The sequence below is a fragment of the Trachinotus anak genome, unplaced genomic scaffold, assembly GCF_046630095.1.
Source record: "Trachinotus anak isolate AG129_WGS33_773 ecotype Australia unplaced genomic scaffold, CSIRO_AGI_Tana_v1 ptg000015l, whole genome shotgun sequence".
In the NCBI taxonomy this organism is placed as follows: domain Eukaryota; kingdom Metazoa; phylum Chordata; class Actinopteri; order Carangiformes; family Carangidae; genus Trachinotus; species Trachinotus anak.
In genome coordinates, this window is record NW_027273866.1 from 1974427 (window position 1) to 1995885 (window position 21459).

Below are 21459 nucleotides of genomic sequence, written 5' to 3' on the forward strand. Positions count from 1 at the left end.
TGAGCACAGTCTCAGCTGAAGCCACAAAGGACTCGCTTATACAAGAAGTGTGTTTGAAATTGTGTTGCATAAATGTTTCTGTCCAGTTTTATGACCCAAATTAAACAAAAGATTGGGAGGGAAAAAGTGGAGAAATGGACATTCAACAAGACTGGAAGTGGACGAACTAATGAACCCAGCAAAAGGGACTGCACGAATACTGGAAATATTGTTGTAAATGTATTCACAAACAGGTGTTTCCTTGTTTCTGTTACAATAATAACCAATAAAAACCTAAAAAAAATATGCAATTTTTTTCACTGCATTTTGCTCAGATTGGATATTTTTTTTTCTTTCATCAGAAGAAAGCCATAAATAGAGAGTGGGTTTCTGTAGCAGAGGAATTAAGTTATGTAAGAGCAGTGGTATTTCATACACACACAGTAAATCCCCTCAGAGGTTTTACTAGAAAGAGGCACCGCTGACAGACAAGGCTGTAATGTGAACTGATATCTGGCACATATCAGTTCAGTGGTGACATGGCTCAGCCTTCTGTTAAAATCGTTTAAATTAATTTATCCCCTCATCAAGCTACACTCAATACTCCAAAATAAGAAGGAGAAAGCAAAATTTTAGATGTTTTCACGTGTATTAAAAAGGAGAAACTGAAACATCACATTGACAAGAATTCAGACCTTTTGCTACGACACTTGAAATGTAGCTCAGGTGCCTCCCATTTCTCTTGACTGTCTTTGAGATGTTTCCTCACCTTGACTAAATTCAATTGATTGGACATGATTTGGAAAGGCACACACCTGTCTATATAAAGTCTCACAGCTGAAAATGCAAATTAGAGCGCAATCCAAGTCACAAGGTTGAAGGAACTGCCTGCAGAGCACAGAGACCTGATTGTGTTGAGGCACAGATCTGTGGAAGGATATAAAAAAATTCTGCTGCACTGAAGGGCACAGTGGCCTCTATAGTTCTTAAATGGAAGAAGTTTGGAACAACCAGGACTCTACCTAGAACTTGCCAACCAGCCAAACTGAGCAATCTGGGAGGTGACCAAGAACGGGATGGTCACTCCGGCTGAGCGCCAGAGACCCTGTGTGAAGATGCAAGAAACTTGCAGAGGGGACAACCATTACCGAAGCACTCCACTGATCTGAGCTTTACGGCAGAGTGGCCAGACAGAAGTTCGCAAAAAAAAAAGCACCTCAAGGACTCTCAGACTGTGAGAAACAAGATTCTCTGGTCTGATCAAATCAAGATGAAACTGTTTGGTCTCAATTCTAAGCGTCGTGTCTGAAGGAAATCAGGCATCACTCATCAACTGCCCAATACAATCCCAGTGGTGACGCATGTACAGTGCATGCTTTCTGAATGCACATGTTCCTGATCATGTAAACACTGCAGATCTAAAAATAAAAAAACTATCAAATCCAATCATGTGTTTGGATGGTGTCATCGCATTGTGAGTTCAGCAGTTAAACACTCTCAGAATGCATCATTTACAATTGATGTGTGTTTTTCTAGTGACATGAAAATGGCGACAAAGAAGCCATGCCCCAGCCAAGTAAGTGAGACGGCTGTCACTTTCAAAACAATGCACAGCGTGGCCTTTGTAATGGTATGTTAACTGATTAATCTCACAGTCAGTCGGCCTATTGTGTCTTGGGGAAAAAACAATTCATGGTATTGCATTGCTGGACTACCCACCTACAGCCACACCCAGTTTAACTGCCTCATCTGCCAAAGGAATGAATACCTTTGCCAGACAGCAAACCTGGACAGACTCAAAGAGAGTTACAGAGATGGAAATCGTTTTTTTTAAATTAGATGATTCATGGGTGCAGTTTGATTGCACTATTTATTAGCATAATTAAAAACTACAAACATCTGGAAACAAACTGCATTGTTAACTGCAGGCTTTTTGGAAGACATGCATACAGCAGGATTACTGTACATGAGCCACACGTGCTGTGTATCTTGTGTTGCAACCTCAGCAACAATAATAATACGGAAATCCCTCTAATTACTCTCTATGGCCTAAACCACCCTGACTAAGGTTACAGAATGATCAAAAAGGCCTGCAGGAGAGGGTGAGATTTTTCAGTTTTTTGCTCTGAACAAGAGAGGCTTGAGTGGAATGATCGCAGTCAGTTTTGGCTTAGGAACCGGGTCTGCAGATTAGAATCCCTGACCTGTTAATCCATCTCTAAGAATTCATGATCAGGTGATTAAATGCCCGACTGGAGAGAAATCCCCATGAGTCCCAAGAAGGGGAAAAAAAAAAGAGAAGAGAGTCCCATGGTACGCTGCTCTGGGTTGGGAAAATGTGTGTTACAGCCAATTTTGATAAGTGTGCTGCTCATGAGGGCCCTCACCGTGCACTCCAGCTTGGGATAGTAGGGTGTGTCCCCGATAATGTCATCCTCGGGTGGCGTGATGCGTAGGAAGTCCAGGTGATCAGGGCGTGGAACGCGGGAAAGCGGCTCCTGAGAGTCGTCTCCATCCAGCATCCAAATATCATCCTGACGCAACAGGGAATCCTCTGCAGAGACACACAAACAAACACATATGACCACAGGGTAATTAAGGCTCAATGTTGTGCAAGGAATCATAGCATGGAAAAACACAACAGGTGTTATCAGGTGTGACCGGGCTAAATAAGCTGCGCAGACTGAGGCAAGTTATTTTCCTGTGTAGCCTGCATGGGTTACGAAAGTGGAATGAGGTAGAACGCAGGCATCAGAGGCTTTTAGCATCAAACCGGCAGCAAGAGAGACCCCAGTTTAGCTGCAGCTGGAGGACACACAGCTATTTTTATCTGCACTTAGCCAGCACTGTTCCAGTCGTCAACACCAACAAAAAGGCACACTGATCCAATAAGAAAAAATGGTCTCAAAAAACAAATACCACTGTCTAATATAGATTCACGTTCAAAACATGTTCACTGTAATAAAGCCATGACATTGCTCAGCCCCACCACTGCAGTACAAATAAAGTTAATTGAAAATATGCATGTGTGAGCCTGTTCAGTCATCTAAAGGCCCTGCAGGGTGCAAATACAAAACTTCAACTTAATTTAGATTGGGAGAGACTGCCCTCTCCTGACTAAGAACACACACACACACACACACACACACACACACACACACACACACACACACACACACACACCATCATGCCACAGGTAAACTTTAACACTGCTAAAGGTGGATAAAATTTAAATTTCAGCAGGAACTGCCCTCTCTGTGCTGCTTCTGCCACAGTTCGCTGGGGAGTTTGAACTCATTCTCAGCATTTCAGAGCACCTGGCCTTTAATATTTACTGCTCACTGACACACTACAGACACAGCCTGAGCCTGCAAAGACTTCCTTGTGCATTATGGCCTGAACAAATCACATGGCATTAACTTCAGGAAAGAGGCTGTTGCTGCCAGTGCCAGCACAGAAGCAAAAACGCTGTTTCATCAACTACCTCTCACATGGGCAGAAACATGATACATCATGCCTTGATGCATGCACTCACTGTCAAGAGCGTGAGTCACGCAATAAAAAGGGCTGAAAAATACACGTTAGAGACACGGGGCCAGGACAGTGAGGTGAGGGAAGAAGAAGACAGAGAAGAGAACACACCGAGGGCGAGGGAATAGCTCTTGAAGCTTGGTGACCTGAATTTCATCCAGCTGTAAGACAACACCTTGACCTGTTTGGGCAGAATTATGAGCTGGAAACTGAGAAATGCAGATGACTTCCTGTTCAATGAGATGCTAAAATATCCCATATGCTCAGTATGTCACAAGTGTCCTTGAACAGGGCGTGTGGCATTACTGTATTGCAGTCCAGCAGCCACTTCTAAGGACTTGGAAGTCCTCTTCAATAGATCCCCAGAGTCGAAGTCTCAGCCAAATGCTTTTAAATTCAGTTATGGAAGCCCACACACACACACACACACACACACACACACACACAGGACCAACTGGGGGGGCTTCACTGAAAAATGGAAGCATTGAAATTCAGCTTCGGTGTTCTACCACAATCAGTCATTATGAGACAGCAGCAATGCCTGCAGTCGCTCCCGTTATCTGGGACTTGGACAGCAGGAAAAAAAAGCAGGATTAGATTAATAACTTTTCATTATGATAATGCTGCGCTGCATAGTCCCGCAGTGGGAACTGCTGACTGTAGGCTGGGACACTTCCAAATGCAGACTTGGCCCAGCCTGAGCCAAGGAAAAAAACTACTGATCAGAAGCAGCACTCTCCTCAGTTCCTTATTTGTGTGTGTAAAATCAACCAGCCACAATCTATTAAATATATGAAACAGTCAAACAACACCCACTGATATGTTCCGTCATGCCCCCAAACACATAGTGGTTAAGTCAGTCTTGATGTTTGCTTGTGCATGTGTGCCTACGCTTCTCCTGATTGACAGCCAAACAGTCACCAAATTAAATATGTATAAGGTGTTCCACACTGCCACCATCTGGACAGGAAGAGGAAAAGGCATGTCTTCTTCCCTATAGTCAAACACACTGCAGTGAAGGTAATGCACTACACTGCAATGTATTAACTGCAAACAGACGGGGGGTAGCAACTCTTAGATGCATTAGGTAATGAAGGTACCACATTTGTTTATTTGAGGTTTATTTACCGCTCTCTAACGTGCATGTACAGACACACACACACACACACACACACACACACACACACACACAGTGAGCTTAAGTTCAATGGCGCTGGGGAGAATTGTGTGCTTACTGACATTTAATCTCTCTCCCCGCTGCTCTAAAAGCCAAGACTGAATCACAGTGTCCGTAACTGAGCGGACACAGAGGGGGCAGAGGGGATTGTGTTTGTCTGGTGGCTGACACAGAGTTTGATTTGACAGAAGGTAATGTGTTCTTAACTGGATCATCCCAACCCAAGATAACATCAGTGCACCAAATATCATCCCTTTGGCAGAGTCAGCAGCATGCTCTGACAGAGACATCTACAGTAAATACAGGTGTTTCCTTGGTGCAAAGCCTGCAGGTGTTGACCAACAGTGCAGTAATTTGACAGTGAAAATCACAATGTGTCTGTGAGCAGCTGTCAGACAGCGTGGGTGTTTCAGTGGCACTGTAAGCATTATCATTTTAACAATGACGTGTCCTGGCTCAGATGCCATCTGATGTCTGATTCTGAAAGGTGGGTGTTGTCAGGGGTGATAGATTAATCCCCCTGTCACTCTGTCAGCTAGTCCTCACTCATCCAGTGGCCACAGGAAGCTTTGGTCAGGCTGTATTCAACACCGTAAAGCAGACATGAAACCACTAAGAACAAAGTTAGCTTTCAAACGCAGCAAACAGCAATTAGTGAAAGTGATCAATATTATGAACAGACTAGACAAGGTCAACATATGTATATGCATTTCTATAGATAGAGATTTCACACCACTCTACCTCCTCCCACTGCACCGTTTCTTATTCTTATCAAAGACACACAAAACAGCTTTGCCCAGTGTGTCCAGTGCCCTATTTTATCCACTAAAAATCTATAACCTCATCATTCAAAGTAAAAGAACTGGGCCATGAAGCATGGTGAGTGCATCTGGCAGCCTCCACCCCCTCCATCACTTTCAGCCAGGAAGGAGGATCATAGACTTTTATATAAATCATGAAAAATGCAGGATTTATAAATCACCCAGCTTCTTTTGCGCCTGTCACAGCCGTTTTTCCACGCAGGCTTGTTGGCCGTGCATCGTTGTCAGACTGGCTGACTGACTGACTGGCTTGGCTGTCAGTACTGAGGTCCATGTAAATAAAAGGCAGCCACAAGAGGCAACCCAGCAAAGAGCACTGCGGTGCCCTGAGGGCCAGAGAAGAGATGTAGCATGACATGATGCTCGGAGAGTCATCATTACTCATTTGAAATGCAGTTCTGGAGGCTGATGGGATAATACAGAACTGAAGGAAGAGGGAAGAGCGCTTTCATTGGGCCTGGCAGGCTGCAGACTAGGAGACAGGAAATTTGGTTAACTTTGCTTCAGTGTACTGGTGAGTGTAGCCCAAAAGCATGAGATGGGACAGCTAGCATTTGCTAAGATGGCAATGTAGCAGAGTCGTTTATTAAAGAAAAGAAGCTACACATTATATGAGAAAGACCTTCGTGCCCTGGGTCTGTAAATAGTATTCAGCTCAGAGAAACAGTGCAAGACAGACTGAGAGAGAGAAGCTCTTTTAGCCTGTTTAGGCAGAATCCTCTTCATTATCTGAATAGAGCTGGCCCTTGTCCTCATTGGGTGAAACAATGATGCATGGCAGTGCACTCTGTGCTGAATGACAGCTGGAAGGGAGAGCGGGGTGATACGCTCTTCTGTGCTCTGTGCTGATCAGTTTCATATGACCTTGCTGGAACCTATTGGGTAATCTGATTATGGTATTGCCTGCCATATGTCAGACAATAAAATAAGTAAGGAATTAAGGGAGGGTGGGGTAAAGGGAGCGTGTGAGAGAGAGAGAGAGAGAGAGAGAGAGAGAGAGAGAGAGAGAGAGAGAGAGAGAGAGAGAGAGAGAGAGAGAGAGAGAGAGAGAGAGAGAGAGAGACACACTAATGGCTGATTGGCCTGATAACAGCATTTTTTAAAGTGGCTGTAATCAATATTTTCATCACAACTACCATAACTATTAAATGACTATATGAAATGTGAAAGGGACTGTGATCACTTGAGGTTACATTTTCTCTCGCCTCTACAAAGAATTACTGCATCTTTTAACTAATTGTTGATTTTGAATTAGTGACTAGCTGGAGTTTCTTGTGCAGCTTTAATATGGTGTTGGGGTTGACTGCTTATTGAGTATAAGAGAACAAACAACACAAATGCTGACATAAAAAGAAACAAATCGACGTACATTACAAAGATACTGTGTTAACAAACATAAAACCACCACATACACACCTTAAGTAAATGCATCAAGTATCCTCTTACACAGAAAGCAGTGCAGGAGCATGAGCACTTGAAGTAAACAGGAGAATTTGTTACTGTAAAATAGCCAGTCCTTTTTTGCATAATCACACTCCTTAATAAGCACTGAGCTTCAATAAGAGAGCACAGATTAAAGAGCCCAAATCATAATTAGTTCGACATTTGCAAACCATGAAGGGCCGAGCTTCACACTGACCCACTTAGCCCTTTTGGCTTGGACCCTGTGATGTTCATTTATCCGTGTTAACATCTGAAGTGTATTCAATTATCAAGCAACACAAGGGTGATTCAGTAAATATTCCAAGTGCAGCAGAATTGACAGAGGGATTTTGTTAAAGATTAAAGGTTTCAGCCTGCGTTCTGAAAGGCTGTGCAGCATGAAGCATGTGGAAACCACGTAGCCAACAGTGTAAGCGTATCTTATTCTTTCAGAGCTTCATGCAGATAACTAGCTTTAATAAATAAAAAAAAAATTAAAAAAAAGAGGTACAGGGGTTTATGTGCATGTGTGCATATTAATGTACACCATGTGAGTGTGCTGTTTCCATGTGCATACCAAGGTGTGAGAGGGCACACAGGGACAGTGTCATTTCAGTGGGAATCGATCCAAATTATCCCCACATGAGTAAAGCCGGGTTATTCATTCCCCTATCCTCCAGTTAGCTTAGCTCCACAATGGTCAGCACTCATTCTCCCTCTGGCTGCTGCTGAGCTGAGCATTGCTGGCTGTGTTGCTTGAGCTAGTACTAATCTATGATGTAACAATTCAAATACTCTGGAGCTTCCTTAAAAATGAGACATTGTTCTTAAAATAGGGATAAAAGTGTTCACAGTGACATTAAAAAAGTCCACCCAATATCCACAGTCTATAAGTAAATTACATAATCAATGGCAGGCCATCTGTTTGCAAATGCACAGTACTGCAAATGAAAGCAAAGATTGCATGGCACTGTCCGAAAGGTATGATTAACCATGTTACAGAGGTAGCTAATGTAATAAAAATAACCTCACCGAAGCATCAGACCAGCGGCAGCAAAATCAACTTGGACTGAGCACTTACAGTAAAGGTGCATGAACTTTAAACCAACACAGAAACCTATTCTCCTGATCAAAGGGTAAAAGTCAGAGGATGGCCTGCTGAACAGAAGCTGGAAAGAGAAGAAAGACTGGTCAGTGGTCATTGATGAAAAGTCACACTGACATCCCTGAACTAAGCTTGTGACATTATTGTGGCTTTGCGAAGATTATGTATGATGTGAGTGTTTAAATCCATTTATTCTGTCATTGTAAGCATGACATACAATAGGCCAGATTATAAAAAAGAGGAAAAGAGTTCAGCAAATAAGGAACTTCTAATCCTTTTTTCTGTAACCCTTGTGCCTGCTGGGTCCCTGATCCTTTGTCAGCTTCCTGTGAAAGGGGGTAGGAGGTGGGTTTAGAGGAGGGACGGCAGATCCCTCAAGAGTCCAAATTGGCAATGCTTCAGTTAGCACTGTGCTCACGAGAATCCTGGTCAGGTCGAACTTTATGTCAACTTTGAGTCTTTGATCCGGGACACTGCCACTAATCTGTGCCTTCCACGAGAGAGTTAAAATGGATCATCAGCGAAACTATTCTCAGGCCCTGTTTGCCCCATGTTCAACTCAGTTGGGGAGTTTTTAATTTGTGGTCACATGTCATACCAAAGTGAGAGCACAGCAGTTAAAAACTTACAGGACTAACAGAGACATTTTGCAAAACAATGTCCATTTATTGGTCTAGCTAGTTTACCAGATAACAGCTGGAGTGACAAAGTAAAACTCCTTGCCTGGAAAATGTTTGTCAGTTACAATGCTGCAGAGTAATTGCTGGAGCATTTCAAAAACAACCTCAGGCAGTGGCTCTGACAGACAAACACAATCTCTCACGGCATCTTCCTGTTGTTCTGTTCTTTGAAAGCCGGCAGCGGCAGTGCCAGATGAGGGGCACATTCTGACAAACGTTTCATGCTTCTCAGATGATAAAAGCGTGGATGTCAACATTTGCATCAAGGCAGGGAGCTCGAGCATGAATCAATGTGTAGGAGCAGCGTGATTTCTAATAACTCACCTGTTGTTGTGGAGTTGCTGGAGGAATTCCACTTGGAGTTGCTCGGCCGCCTGCCGAGGTTCAGATCCAGACGGGTGACAGTCCGCTTGTTGCCGTTCTTGTCGATGACCTCCGAGAAGAGTTTGGGCTCGTCTGTGTTACTGGAGTTGTCTCGATCTGGGTCTATGTCCTTATCTGACAACAGCACAATACGGTGGTTGAGCTGGGGGCTTGCCTGCTTGGAGGACAGAGGGGACAGGACGGGGGACATGCTCTGGAGGCTGTTTGAGGCAGGGAAAGATGTGTTGAAGACCCCAGCGAGAGAAGGAGAGGAGGGGCTCTTTATGTGGGACTTAGCTGGGGGTGCAGGATTGGTAGTATTGAACAGGGGCAACTGTAGCCCCTCAGAGAGCTTGGTTCCTGTCTTTTCTCTACTGACTCCCAGCAGGTGGTCTCTGTTTGGCCCTCTCCACTCAGCTGGCCCTTCCCTGTCTGGGCTTGTATGGCTGACACGTTGCACTTTCCCCTCCACATCCTGCACCTTAGCCACCACCGTGACCCCTGTATTCCTCTGATTGATTTCGCCGTACAGCTGCTGAGCGGACTTCACTGTCGATGCATCTTCCGATAATGTCTCGGCCGGAGAATCAGACCTCTTAATTGGTCGAAGGTTGCTCCCACTTTCCCGTCGGGTCAGTCCTTCCATGAGGCTACAAGAAGACGACTCATAACCCAGTTCACTGTCATACTCGGAGAAGTCATTACAGAAATACATGTCAGGGTCAAATGCCCGGTTGTCTTCCATGAAGTCCCAGCCTTCACGAGCGATCTGGAAGGGTTCCTCCATTGGCAGGATGGGATTACTGACTGCGCTGACATAAGACCCACTGACTGAGCTGTCAGAGACATGGACAGAGGCTGGGGTACCAGGGATCTGCTCCACTACTGAGGCTACTGATATGGACACACTCTTCTGAGCAGGAAGTTCAACACATGAAGATCCACTTCTAACTTTCTTCTTCATCTTACTGTGTAGGAAATCCTCAGCGCTGTCAAGTGTCTTGCTTCCCAACTTTTTCAGCTTCTTGCTCCTGGATGTAGCCCTCTTCTGCTCTGTAGACACAGCGAGAGAATAGTTGCTGCTGCTGAGAACCTGACCTCCAAGGTGAACTTCCTGGCCCTCCATGTAATCCTGGAGTTTCCCGTCCTGGTTACCCATCCTGACTTTGTTGGTGCAATCCCTACACAGCGATAAGAGATCCGCCAGCAACTGGTGGTGCTCCGCCGCCAGCCAGCAGAGCTCTGCAACAGCTTCCTTTGTTGCCTGCTGGGAGTTGAGGAGTTCGCCTGAGGAGTCGGAAGACTGGCCTCTTTGTTCGGACACCGCGAGATCCTCCTTTCCCCAGTCATGGTCATTAACAGCCTTTTCTGAGTGAGGGGCGCGGCTCTTGTACTTGAAGCTTGGGGCCCGCCTCTTGGGAAAATACAGGCTGATGTTGCTTAACTCACGGATGGGTGCGTACAGGAGCAAGACGGTGTGGGTGCCCTCCATGATGGGTGCCATGTTAATCACTCAAGCACTCTGAGAAAGTGGTCAATCCCCAGACAGATTGACGGGGCTCGGACTGCAGAGGAGGATTTTTCTGGTTATTCATCACCTGGCCTGTCCGGATGCTGAAAGTAGCACACAGCAATAAATCTGAGTTTGCAGACACAGGATGTCCGATTAACATCACTTTTGTTATATTCTTATGAGTTCAAGCTTTGACTGAAATATAATCTGTAAATGTTCAACATAGAATACACATTCTCTCACAACAGCAGGCCCTCCACATCTCACTGTCAACCACAAATAAAAACTAAAGAAAATCCAAACTAGAACTGATTCTATTGTACACTTACCGTCCTGACCTCGTCTAATCTTCATCCTCCTCTCCTCCAGTGTTGTACAAGAAGAGGGAACATTTCTAAAACCGCATTTCATCAACATTTCACAAGCTGCCGCATAAAACCTGCCGGTGTCACAGAAGGTGACGGCACATGCAGAGCCCCGTCGGATGTGTTTACAAGCAAAACAGGCTCACGTTTGTCTTTACTGCTCCAAACCATTCCCTGAAACATTTCACAACATCTCTCAACTGTTTACATCGCAACACAGCCCGCAGTAATAATCCCGTGGGCTACTGTCACCTTGCAACAAGCACGGGCGCATTTGTCAGTGTTAAGATGGCAGCAGGGATACACTGCCCGTCAAGGCTTTGGGGTTTATTGCTGCCCACTACAACTGCAATCGACAAACATTTAGCTACATTTATAATTAATTCAGATTTAATGCACAGAAAACTCCGCATCAGCCTCACGTCAGCTTCAGTTTGATGTTTTCCACTGAGGAGGAAGAAGCTGAAAGTAGGTTGCAGACACATGCACCTGCAGCAGGTAATGGCAAAGCAGCTGTTAGTCAAACATACAACAGTTACTTACCCGATTCAGTGGCAAGGGATATTTCTTCACATCTCTGTGCTGCAGCCAGCCACCGCTCACCGCTGCTCCGCTGGGCTAGTCCGCCGTGATTGACGGGGGGCTCGGCCCAATGGACGCACTCAGCGCCGGCTGGCTGCGCTGTGATTGGTCTCCCATGATTTCCCCCCCCCTTACAGCCCACATTTAGAGCCAGTGCAGCTGCGGCTTGCAGGTAGGCCGTGTGATGGGGTTTGAGTGTGTGTGTGTGTGTGTGTGTGTGTGTCGAGCAGGGGAGAGGACGGAAAGCAGGGGACTGTGAAGTCGAGCTCACTGTGGCAGCAATTCCCCTTGTTTCAAATGCGGAAACAGGCGTTTTGTTTTCCGCGCAGAAAGATGAGTGGGTGTTTCAGTGTGGCACCTGCTGTATGAACCATGGCATCATCGCTTACAAAACAGGGACACCTAGCGGCTAACGTTAGCATCGTTATCATTTGGTGGCAGTTGCAATTATTATTATTATTATTATTATTATTATTATTATAGGATTCCAGCAAAAACTGAAAGTTAGACTTGGAAATAAGATGTTTAGAGACACTGCAGTAAGTTTCAGAAATGATTACCCTTGTAGATTTGTCAGTGAGCTCATAGAAGCTTCCAGATCCATTCAGACCCATACAGCAGTTCATTTGTTGGTAACGAAATCCTACTATCAATGAAACACTACAGGCTGTGTAAGCGATCTGGTGTTCGCAGTTCTCACAAACACCGCAGAAATCGTTTGGATTAGACGTGGCTGTCATTTTGAAGTGTCACTAAGACAGAAATGAAGGGAGAATAAAATATTTAACTGAGGAGAAGTGGAGGCACGTGACAGGAGGCGCGTGGAGTGGGGAGAGATCAGGAAATGAACTAAGCCAAAGGAGGGAAGGGAAGAAGGAGTTACGGAAGGAGACGTGCAGGAAGGTGGAGCAGGTCACAGCATCTACGCTAGAGGGCAGCATCGCCACACAATAAGGGATCATGGGATTATTTCCTGAAGTTGAGGCGATGAGCTGGGCATTGGGTCAAATGTGACAGTGGGTAATCAGGGCTTAGGTCACTCTTTTTTTTTTCTCCAGTGGAAAAGCGAAAGTCTCACTTTGCATTTGGAAAGATTTAACTGAGTTTAATCACATTCGATGAATCATTTCATAGTGATTCATCCTATAAAAATAGATAGTTGACTACATGATCAATAAAATGTCAGTATCGCAGGGTACAATGGGTTCTTTGGCTTTTTAATTTAAAATATTCGTTAATTGAATCATAAACCCACCTAAACCCACTCACTCAGCTTTTTAACACCCACCTCAATTGAGATTTTCTCACACAATGCATTAGCATAGCTACACCAAAGCAAACACCAGTGTTTCAGGGTGAAAGACATATCTGAAAATGTGTCAATGCTGCTTTATGTTTGCACAAAGATCTGCTTTTTCCGTGTCAACAGTGGTAATAATAGGCAACATGCGTTGTATAGAAATATGTGGCAAGTAATGCCATATGCCCAGCTTTCCTCAGAAAAAATATATTAATACTATATTAATAATTAATAATAATAATACATTATATATATATATATATGTATATATATGTTATACATTAGCTTGCACTGTATAGTAAATGTAAACCACATTACTAAATGAACAAAAGATGCCTATGTGGAGCATTAGACGAATGAAACAAAAACTCAAAACTTCTCTCTAAACCATGGCTGTAAATTAGCAAAGTGGTCGTTGTCTGACAGGTGAGGCAGAGACAGTTCAAATGGGACAGGTATAATATTATCAGACTGGAATGCTTTCCCAAATCCCCCACTTGACAGAGCTACATGGCAGAGAGAAGCTGCACGGTATGCGGCAGCATGTCACAAACTGAGGGACACGCCACGAAAACAGCAGCGCTGGCGATCATCCCCGACACAGACTATTATACATATGAGACACGCAGACATGCACGCACGAGCCGGAAAAGAGACGTGATTACTGATACTGCTTTCTATTTATTTATTTATTTATTATAGGCTATTTTACTTAACGAATTACAATCTTCCGCTCATCTCATCGTTGGATTGCGTTATTACCGATAAAGCCCCAGTGAGTCGGGGCCCGAGTCGGTGCGGCTCTGCCACGCAGGACCGTGTGCGCGGTGGGGTGCTGGCCATGGTGCTGATCTGGAGCGACGCCGTGGAAACTGACGAGACACCCGTCGGACGGCGGTGGTTTGGCTTTATATGAGACACCCGTGTTTGAATACTCGCGCTTCCACGGGTGTATTCATAAGGTCCGCCGGTGACGTCGAAGATAAAGACCCCGCTGCTGTGTCTTGGCTACGCGACTTGGCTTCTCCCCGCTTCCCCGCCACACCGTCCCCACTCGCTCCAGCCCACCGATGCTGACACGCACTCCTCCTCCGGGCGCTGAGCACAGGGACCTGAGTGACACATGCTGCGGTAGTCTGCCCCGCTGTACGGTCCGCGGATTAGCTATATGCTAATATCGACAGGAGAGAGGAGCCAGTGGAGGCTTCCCGAGTCTGAGCAGGCTCCTTTGCAGCCATGGCTGAAGGTGGAGAAGGAGAGGATGAAATCCAGTTCCTCAGGACTGTAAGTACATTTCCTGCCGCTTGCACTTGAAGCGCTGCCCTGGTGGCTGTGGAGATATGTGTCTCTTTTTCACGGTACCTCGTGTGTGGGATTATTCCCGTCAGATGATATTGTACCCTACAGCCTTTGATAACCCCGTGTCTTCTTGCAGATGTTAGAGGCGGTGATCGTGCCCTGTTGTTTTTGCGCATCGCTCGCTGACAGCTATTGTCTTTTCTGCAGTGTCCGTCTTAAGAAGTTGACAGCGCTAACTGTTTTCATTGCCGTGTAAAAACTTGCACAGGCAGGTGATCAGGCAGATTTGTCCACAATTTGACAGTAGAGACAACCTGACTTAACTTGGTCTTTGAATAACTCGGCATTGCAAGGCTTAATTGTTCATGTAGCATCACTTAAATCTCTTTGAGGATGAAAGGAGTTTGGGACCAGTCTACATGCTGTGTAATGTATTCAAACGTGGTAGCCTGGCAGTGTAGGCTGCCGTCCAGACAGTCGCCCCAGGGTTCCTGTGCAGCAGCAAAGGTCTATGCAAATGAAGTGAGGACAGTATTTTGTAATAAATGTAGCGTTGATGCACCCAAACCAGATTACTTGTCGGATACAAAGCCAGTGTAGACAGACTCCACTGCCTGCCCATAAAGAAAGAGGCTGTATTTTAGGATTAAACAGGCTGGTACCAGGCTAGTACACAACTATGAAAATATTTGCCACTTAGCTTGAGAAGAGTGTTGATGCTGGGAAACATGTGGCGGTGGCTGAAAAACAGTTGACAAAGATAGATGATGGCGTGATCGGCTCATCTATGGTAAAATGCTTTTGAGAGGCATATCATGTCTCAAAATACACACTGGTCTAGGGTAGATGAAGGAGCAGGGCGCTGGAGGACTTCCAGATGGACCCCAAGACAGTAGGGGGTGTTTGGTTGCACATATCGCTGGAACTGCTGCTTGTGGTTTCCCTTTATTAAGCTGATCGCAGATGCACAACCAGCTGTACTTTGAAGCAAACTGAACAGAGGCGTTCTCATTTTTGTGTAAATTATAGCAGCCCAGTCATTTTTTTGAAATTGAATTTTCTCATTAATGTGTATTTCTTGAGGGTTAATTGAGAGGCTTCAGAACACATTGTGCAAAGTTCACCATATTTTACCGAACAAATAACAGTGTCAAAATGTCAAAAGAGATCCAGCCATACTCAAAGTAGGGCCGTGCCACTGCCTTAATGTACCAGAAAACCAATAAACAACATAAGGGATGGCATGGTGACTTAGTCAGATTGTGCTGAAAGGCTTTCGTATCCCCAGGAATGGCAGTGATCTTTAAAATCCCTTCCATGCTCTCAGAATAAGCTGATACCTCCTCCTGCCGCAGAACCCCCCAACCTTTTAACCACAGCACATAGAGGTCACCACATCAGCATGCCTGCCACTCCAAAAAAGAGCTGACATTTCACCACCACTTCTCCTCTCTGGGCTTGATCTTAAATACCACCATTCCGCGATCAGGATTTGTTGTTTATTTATTTATTTATTTATTTATTTTTACAGAAAAGCTTCATAAGAGTTGTGGATTCTGTGGTTTTGGCCCCATTTGTTGGATTCACAGTGAACATTTTCCTTCCTCCAGATGTAACTGTGGGAGAAGAAGTGAGATGGCACCGACAAACAGTAAACTGCTGTTGCTTTAAAAAGGGCTCAGCAGCTTGTTGCATCCCTCCACACAGGGAAGCAGCTGACAGGCTGGATGGTGTTGGGATGGGGGCGCGCAGTGAGCGAGCTTGGTGTTCATGAGTGTGAAAGTGTGTGCGTGTGTGTGCGTTGAATGCAAATGCAGAGCTGTAGCTGTGTGGTGCAGTCAGGCTGCACCAGACGTGCCACAGCAGAGCACAGTGCAGAAATTATTCATCAGCCCAAGCAAGGCACAGCTGAACTACTCAGTGTACAAGAACAGAACAGATACACTCACGAGTATGAACATGCCCACACATATGTGTAGAGACTCATATTTATCTAGAGTACATGCCCAAAGTCAGTCCTGCAGAAACAAATCCTCAAATTGAACACGCATATGCTCTTTTCAGCCACATGCATACACACACTCTGGCTCTAAACTTGCCTTCACGTCGTACCAGTTACTGGCAAACGGCCTGTAAGGATATGTAGAGGCAATATTTTGTGCTGGCATCCAAATGCTGCCTGTTATTGGAGTCAAGGAGCTTGATAAAGCAGTTCACAAACTGCCTTTTCTCTAACAACACAAAGTAATTTCCCTGGAGCGGCGGCAGAAATTACCCCTGCCGGACTGCTGCTGCCTATAAACCCAACTCAGTGGGAGGAAAGGGAAGGAAGAGAGGGAAAGAGCGAGGATATCTCAGCCATGGGTAATTTGATGTTACAGGAAGAGGAACGGTGCTGATTGTGAGCCAGGAGACTCAGAGAAAAGCTTCCTCCAAACTGCTGCTTTATGTCAGAGGGGGCATGGGGCTAGGCGGTGAGGTGGATAAGGCTGCATATTCTATAGGAACATTGTTGGTCCTAGTTGGAAATGTCCTCAGATGCACCGGCTCTAGCAGCAGTAGCTTCATAATAAGCAGTATAGTGAATAAAATATCAGCTTATGGTTACATGGCTCAGGCTGCTCATTATGTAAGAGTGGTTTTCTAAATGAATTGCTTTACCACTGTGTGTTGTGTCATTAGAGCAGACAGCAAGTAGAGGAAGAGGAAGAGGGAATAGTAACAAGAAAGTTTTGTTCTTGTCTCATTCTGCTTTCTTTTTTCTTTGTTTTAATTCATATACCCATCCTGACAGAAGGCCACTTATTAGGGAAAACATGATACAGCATGCAGTGTGATCATCCATGCACAAGCACACACGCGCAACTTTTCTGTTGTGAGGATCCCTGCCAGGCGAATATCAAATTCTGGTGATCTATTAGCAGTTTGAGTGGGAGTAGCGACTTTGAAAAGGCCAGACTAAGCCTGTGACTAATGCACTGTGGCAGCGCTCGGCTTGTTTATGTGAAGGCACCGGTCTCACTTTGCATCCAGGCGATGACTGTCAATGCGGCAACACAGTAGAAGTCATGCAAACAGCCAAAACAAGCAGGCGAAAAAAAAAAAAAAAAAAAAAAAGTTCCACATCAGAAAAAAAAGCACAAAAAAGATTAAACAAAAACAAAAAAACACATAAGACTGTACAGCATTAAAGCGATAATTTGGGCTGTGCTGTGTGCCAATGGCAGTGGTGCCAGAGCTCGCTGCCTCTTCACCCACTCATGTTTCTGTGAACACCCTGCTGGGGTGTCTCTCTTTCTCAATCCCTTGTTGCCGTTTCTCTTGTCTGCTTTGTATTGCTCTTTTCTTCTTTCTCTTTCATCATATTTCCTATTTCACGTCTCACTTTTTCCTGCTTTCAACTCTTATCTCGTTCTTTTATCTCCCTTTGCCTCCCGTGCTTCTCTTATCCATTGTGATGTGCTGTGGCTTTGCATGTTATTGACATGTGCTAGTATATGTGTGAGTGTATGCTTTGAAAATGGTGACGTGAGGGATCCTGGGAGGGTGGAGGCTGTATCTAGCAGCTCCACGCTGGCCCAGAGGCAACCAAAGGTGCCCTTGATCTGCAGTGAGCAGTCAGATATAGATTATTTTTTACCATAAAACCTTATGGAAGCATCTTTCGTAAGGCCGCATTACTTTAGCAGAGAGAGTGAAGAACACGTTTCCAGGTTTTTGCCAAGCTTTCATCGCATGCCTAAGAAGTGGTTTTTCAGTATGTCATATCTAAGTTGATACTGTGATCTTCGCGCCACTAGTATGCGTGACTCGCTTCATGTTAGGCTCCTCCTGTTACTCTGTCACTTGCCCTGCGTATAATTATTAGAGATTAGCATGAAATTATTCCCGCTGATGGGAATTCAGTTCAGCACATCAGTGCATTCTACTTGACACTAAGGAGGGGAGTTTTAATGTTATTATGATGAGGTCTGCTGTCATTTCATGCTTGGATTAAAAAAGTAATAGCTCAGTTTCATTAGTGACCAAAAGGCATTTTTGGCGTAATAGTACTGATTTGAGTGCAGATATTGACTCTTGAAATAGCTTTGTCATGAAAATGAGAAATTTTCATCGTATGATGCAAATTGTCACAGTTTAGTGTTTTTGAAATGTGTTTTTACCAGCTGTCACTGAATTTGCTGTGAGATGCAGAGAAACTACCATGCATGTGAATACTTCACTTTCTTCAACTTTACATAATTGATTTATTTCTGACTCACTGTTTTGGGCAAAAGTTAAATCGGATTTATTTATAGTGCTTCTTATCCTTGACAAGTTGCATTTCAGCTTCTCAAAGTGCAAAGTGATGTCATGTATAAGGCATGGTATTGATCAAAAAGATACTCTCTTTTTCTGTGCTGCACATAACCTATATTCCTACTGCAGTATTGATCTACCTCATATCTCCCATTAGCATCACCTGAGACTCATTCACAATCCTCAGCGCTGCACTTTCTGAACCTCAGACTTGCAGAAAAGTAAGTTGGTGTTGGGTTTAAAGCGGAAGTGTTGTTCAGCAGAGGGCTGTGTCTCTGTTTTTGTGTGATGAAAATGGACAGATAAGATGGGCCTGCGATGTGGAGGGAATGAAGTCAGCAGGCCTGCCCAGAGACAATCCAGTGTAAAGCTGCTGTAATGAGATATTGATCGTGCCACCAAATGAAGAAATTTCCTCAGTAATGTCAGTGGCATGCAGTAAGCGGGCCTGATTGATCTGGTGTTTCAGAGCATGAATATTTAATGAACTAGTATAGGAAGCTTCCTCCTAAAGAAGAGCCTGTTGTTATTTTCCTCTTTGTTTGAAGACCTCTTGACTAATGTGGACTTTTGTCTCATATCCACTCACTATTGTCATGCCACTGTGCTCCCAGGATGCACTTTGATAAGTTATTGGGTATAAGGTTGCAGAAGTTTAGTGCCACAACTATTTATTTTAATTATTAATATATTATTTTTTTTCAATTACCAGACCCATAGTCAATTAAATGTTAACAGGGATCACAACTGCTCATCGCAAATTACCACAGCCAAGAATTTTAGACTTTAAATGGCTTACTACAACCCAATATCCAAAGGCATCCAGTTTATAATGATATAAAACAAAAGCAGCAAGTCATCACACTGTGGAAGGTGAAATATTTTGTATTTTAACTTGAAAACTGAAATCAAAAGGAAATAATTAAAATATTACATACATTTCATTATCATATTCCAGTACTTCTCTAAATCTCATACGTCAGCTCAACAGACACCTTACCAAAACTCTAAAAGGTTAATTATTCCATGTATTGGCAGTCATTTAAAGAGAAGTTCACTGACAACTGATGATATAAATAACATAAATAAATAATATAGATAAATAACACCAACTACTTTGATTCTCTAATTAGTGTCTAAATATTCCTGCACAACACCTCAGTTACTTTCAAAAGCCACATCTTCTGTTACGTCGAAGCAGGGATGGAGACTATATAAGCAAGTTGTTTTGGTTTTCAATGAGTAGTCTGTGCAACGTCGCATAGCCCAATAAATGTTGAAACATACATGTCGATCACAATTAGAAACTCAATTTATTTAGGAGACATGACATTAGCCAGTTAGCTCCATGTATCCTTGCCCTGCTGCCTTCTGTTCTACTTCCTCTCTTGCCATCTTGTTTAATTTTAACCTAGAAATGCTTTAACACTATAAGGCTATCATACACTTGCCACATAGCCTCCACCACCGCCAGCGACTGTTAGCCCGCTGTTAGCCTCTGCCTCCTCCATAGCTAGCAGGGCCATTTCTCATCTACCATCTCTATGTCGGCTCTGCTCTGCCTTTGCTTCTTGGCAGTTAATGTTGGCTCACACATGCAAGGCTGTGTTTCTGAATCTTCTATACTACTACAAAAGCTGTGGCTATCCTTTAGTCACTGGTTGTGGAGAAACCGTGCCATCCACATATTTTTACTGGCATGTTCCTTTCTCACCTTTCCCTCTAAAATAATAATAATATTTTGTTTTTGTTTTTTTTTTTTACACTGTTATCTCTCAGAGCAGTTGAGTGCATGTAGATTAGTAAAACCAAAACATTGCCTTTGCTGGTGTTTTAGCTGTAGTTTTAAAATACCACATAGTTTACAGAGTGATGTCACATCCTATGATTGTATTACCTGCCAAGGCCTTACAGGATGCAGATAACCTCGGCAACGTATTCCTTTTTTACCATGTCTGAACCAGACGTTTGACAGGTAGATGCTAGGAATAAAGGAATAGTTGTTTGCTCATCTGCTTTCTCGATTGATACCACTCTCATATCTGTCTGTTACATACATATTTTTTTATTTTTTACCTTTTGACAGAGCCAGGCTGTTTCCCCTTGTTTCCAGTATTTGTGCTAAGCCAAGCTAACCGACTACTGTCACTAGCTACATTTTTAACTGACAGACACGATGCTGCTACCGATCTTTGTAATTTGGCCGTCGTCGTCTTGTTTTTTTTTTTTTGAAACCAGAAGAAACTATATTTGGATGAGAAGGTGCAGCTGAGGAGCAGTGAGGGGTGGATCTGGCCTGCTCTGCACTCTATCCTGATTGTCAGGCAGGTCACTGTGTATGATGTAGTCTCTCAATCACACTGTAACCACACCCTAATGCATAACCTATTTTATTGTCTATTTTTCTCTGAATGGGACCATAATTTAAAAAAATGAACATCATGATGTATTGAAGAAGACTTGAAACGAGTGATTGAAACCATAAACTCATTAGGGAAAATGCTTACTGAGGTAATAAATCAACTGAGAAGTAGACTTCAACTTCTTTTTGCAACCAGTGGAGTCACCCCCTGATGGTCATTAGATAGAATGTAGATTTAAGGCACTTCCGCATTGGCTTCACTTTTCAGACCTGGAGTCTATGTCCATTTTTATACAGTCTGTGGTCACTACAAGGCATGATGGGATGCACTGTATCAATTATTTCCTCCTCCAAGGTGTCTTCTGGCATTTTACCCAGTACAAACCAAGGGCTCACTTCTCTTCTGATTAGCTGCAAGGATGGCACCAAATTCATTAAGGATTTCCCTACTTGTGCAACCATCAGCCCTGTTACCACAGAGACAATATCAGTTTTTCCAATATTTTACCATGGATAAGAATCATTAAAATTCTTACTACTTTTGGCTGCGCTTGTGAATCATTCTCCTCCTACATAAAAGCAGCTCTGGTATCTGCTGTAATTATATCCAATGTTCTGTCTTCCCACTGTGCCCCTAATAAGCCATTTAGAGGAGTGTTTA

At 43.9% G+C, this 21459-nt stretch overlaps 2 protein-coding genes across 3 annotated transcripts in view; one reads left to right on the forward strand and one right to left on the reverse strand.

Annotated features, from left to right (window-relative positions):
- Positions 1-12845, reverse strand: part of LOC139632726 (formin-like) — a 54857-nt gene extending 42012 nt beyond the window's left edge. Inside the window, exons 1-3 of the mRNA XM_071497882.1 lie at positions 11500-12845; positions 9040-10692; positions 2367-2533 (exon numbers count right to left, since the gene is read on the reverse strand). Of these exons, the coding sequence (XP_071353983.1) occupies positions 2367-2533; positions 9040-10582 (1710 nt within the window). The 5' untranslated portion in view covers positions 10583-10692; positions 11500-12845. The remainder of the gene's footprint in view (positions 1-2366; positions 2534-9039; positions 10693-11499) is intronic.
- Positions 12846-13268: 423 nt separating this feature from the next.
- LOC139632809 (ryanodine receptor 3-like) overlaps positions 13269-21459 on the forward strand; it is a 99041-nt gene continuing 90850 nt past the window's right edge. The window contains exon 1 of one of the 2 annotated variants that reach the window (XM_071498015.1): positions 13269-14122. In XM_071498015.1, the coding sequence (XP_071354116.1) occupies positions 14075-14122 (48 nt within the window). In that variant the 5' untranslated portion in view covers positions 13269-14074. The remainder of the gene's footprint in view (positions 14123-21459) is intronic. The other variant, XM_071498016.1, reaches the window with a different exon arrangement.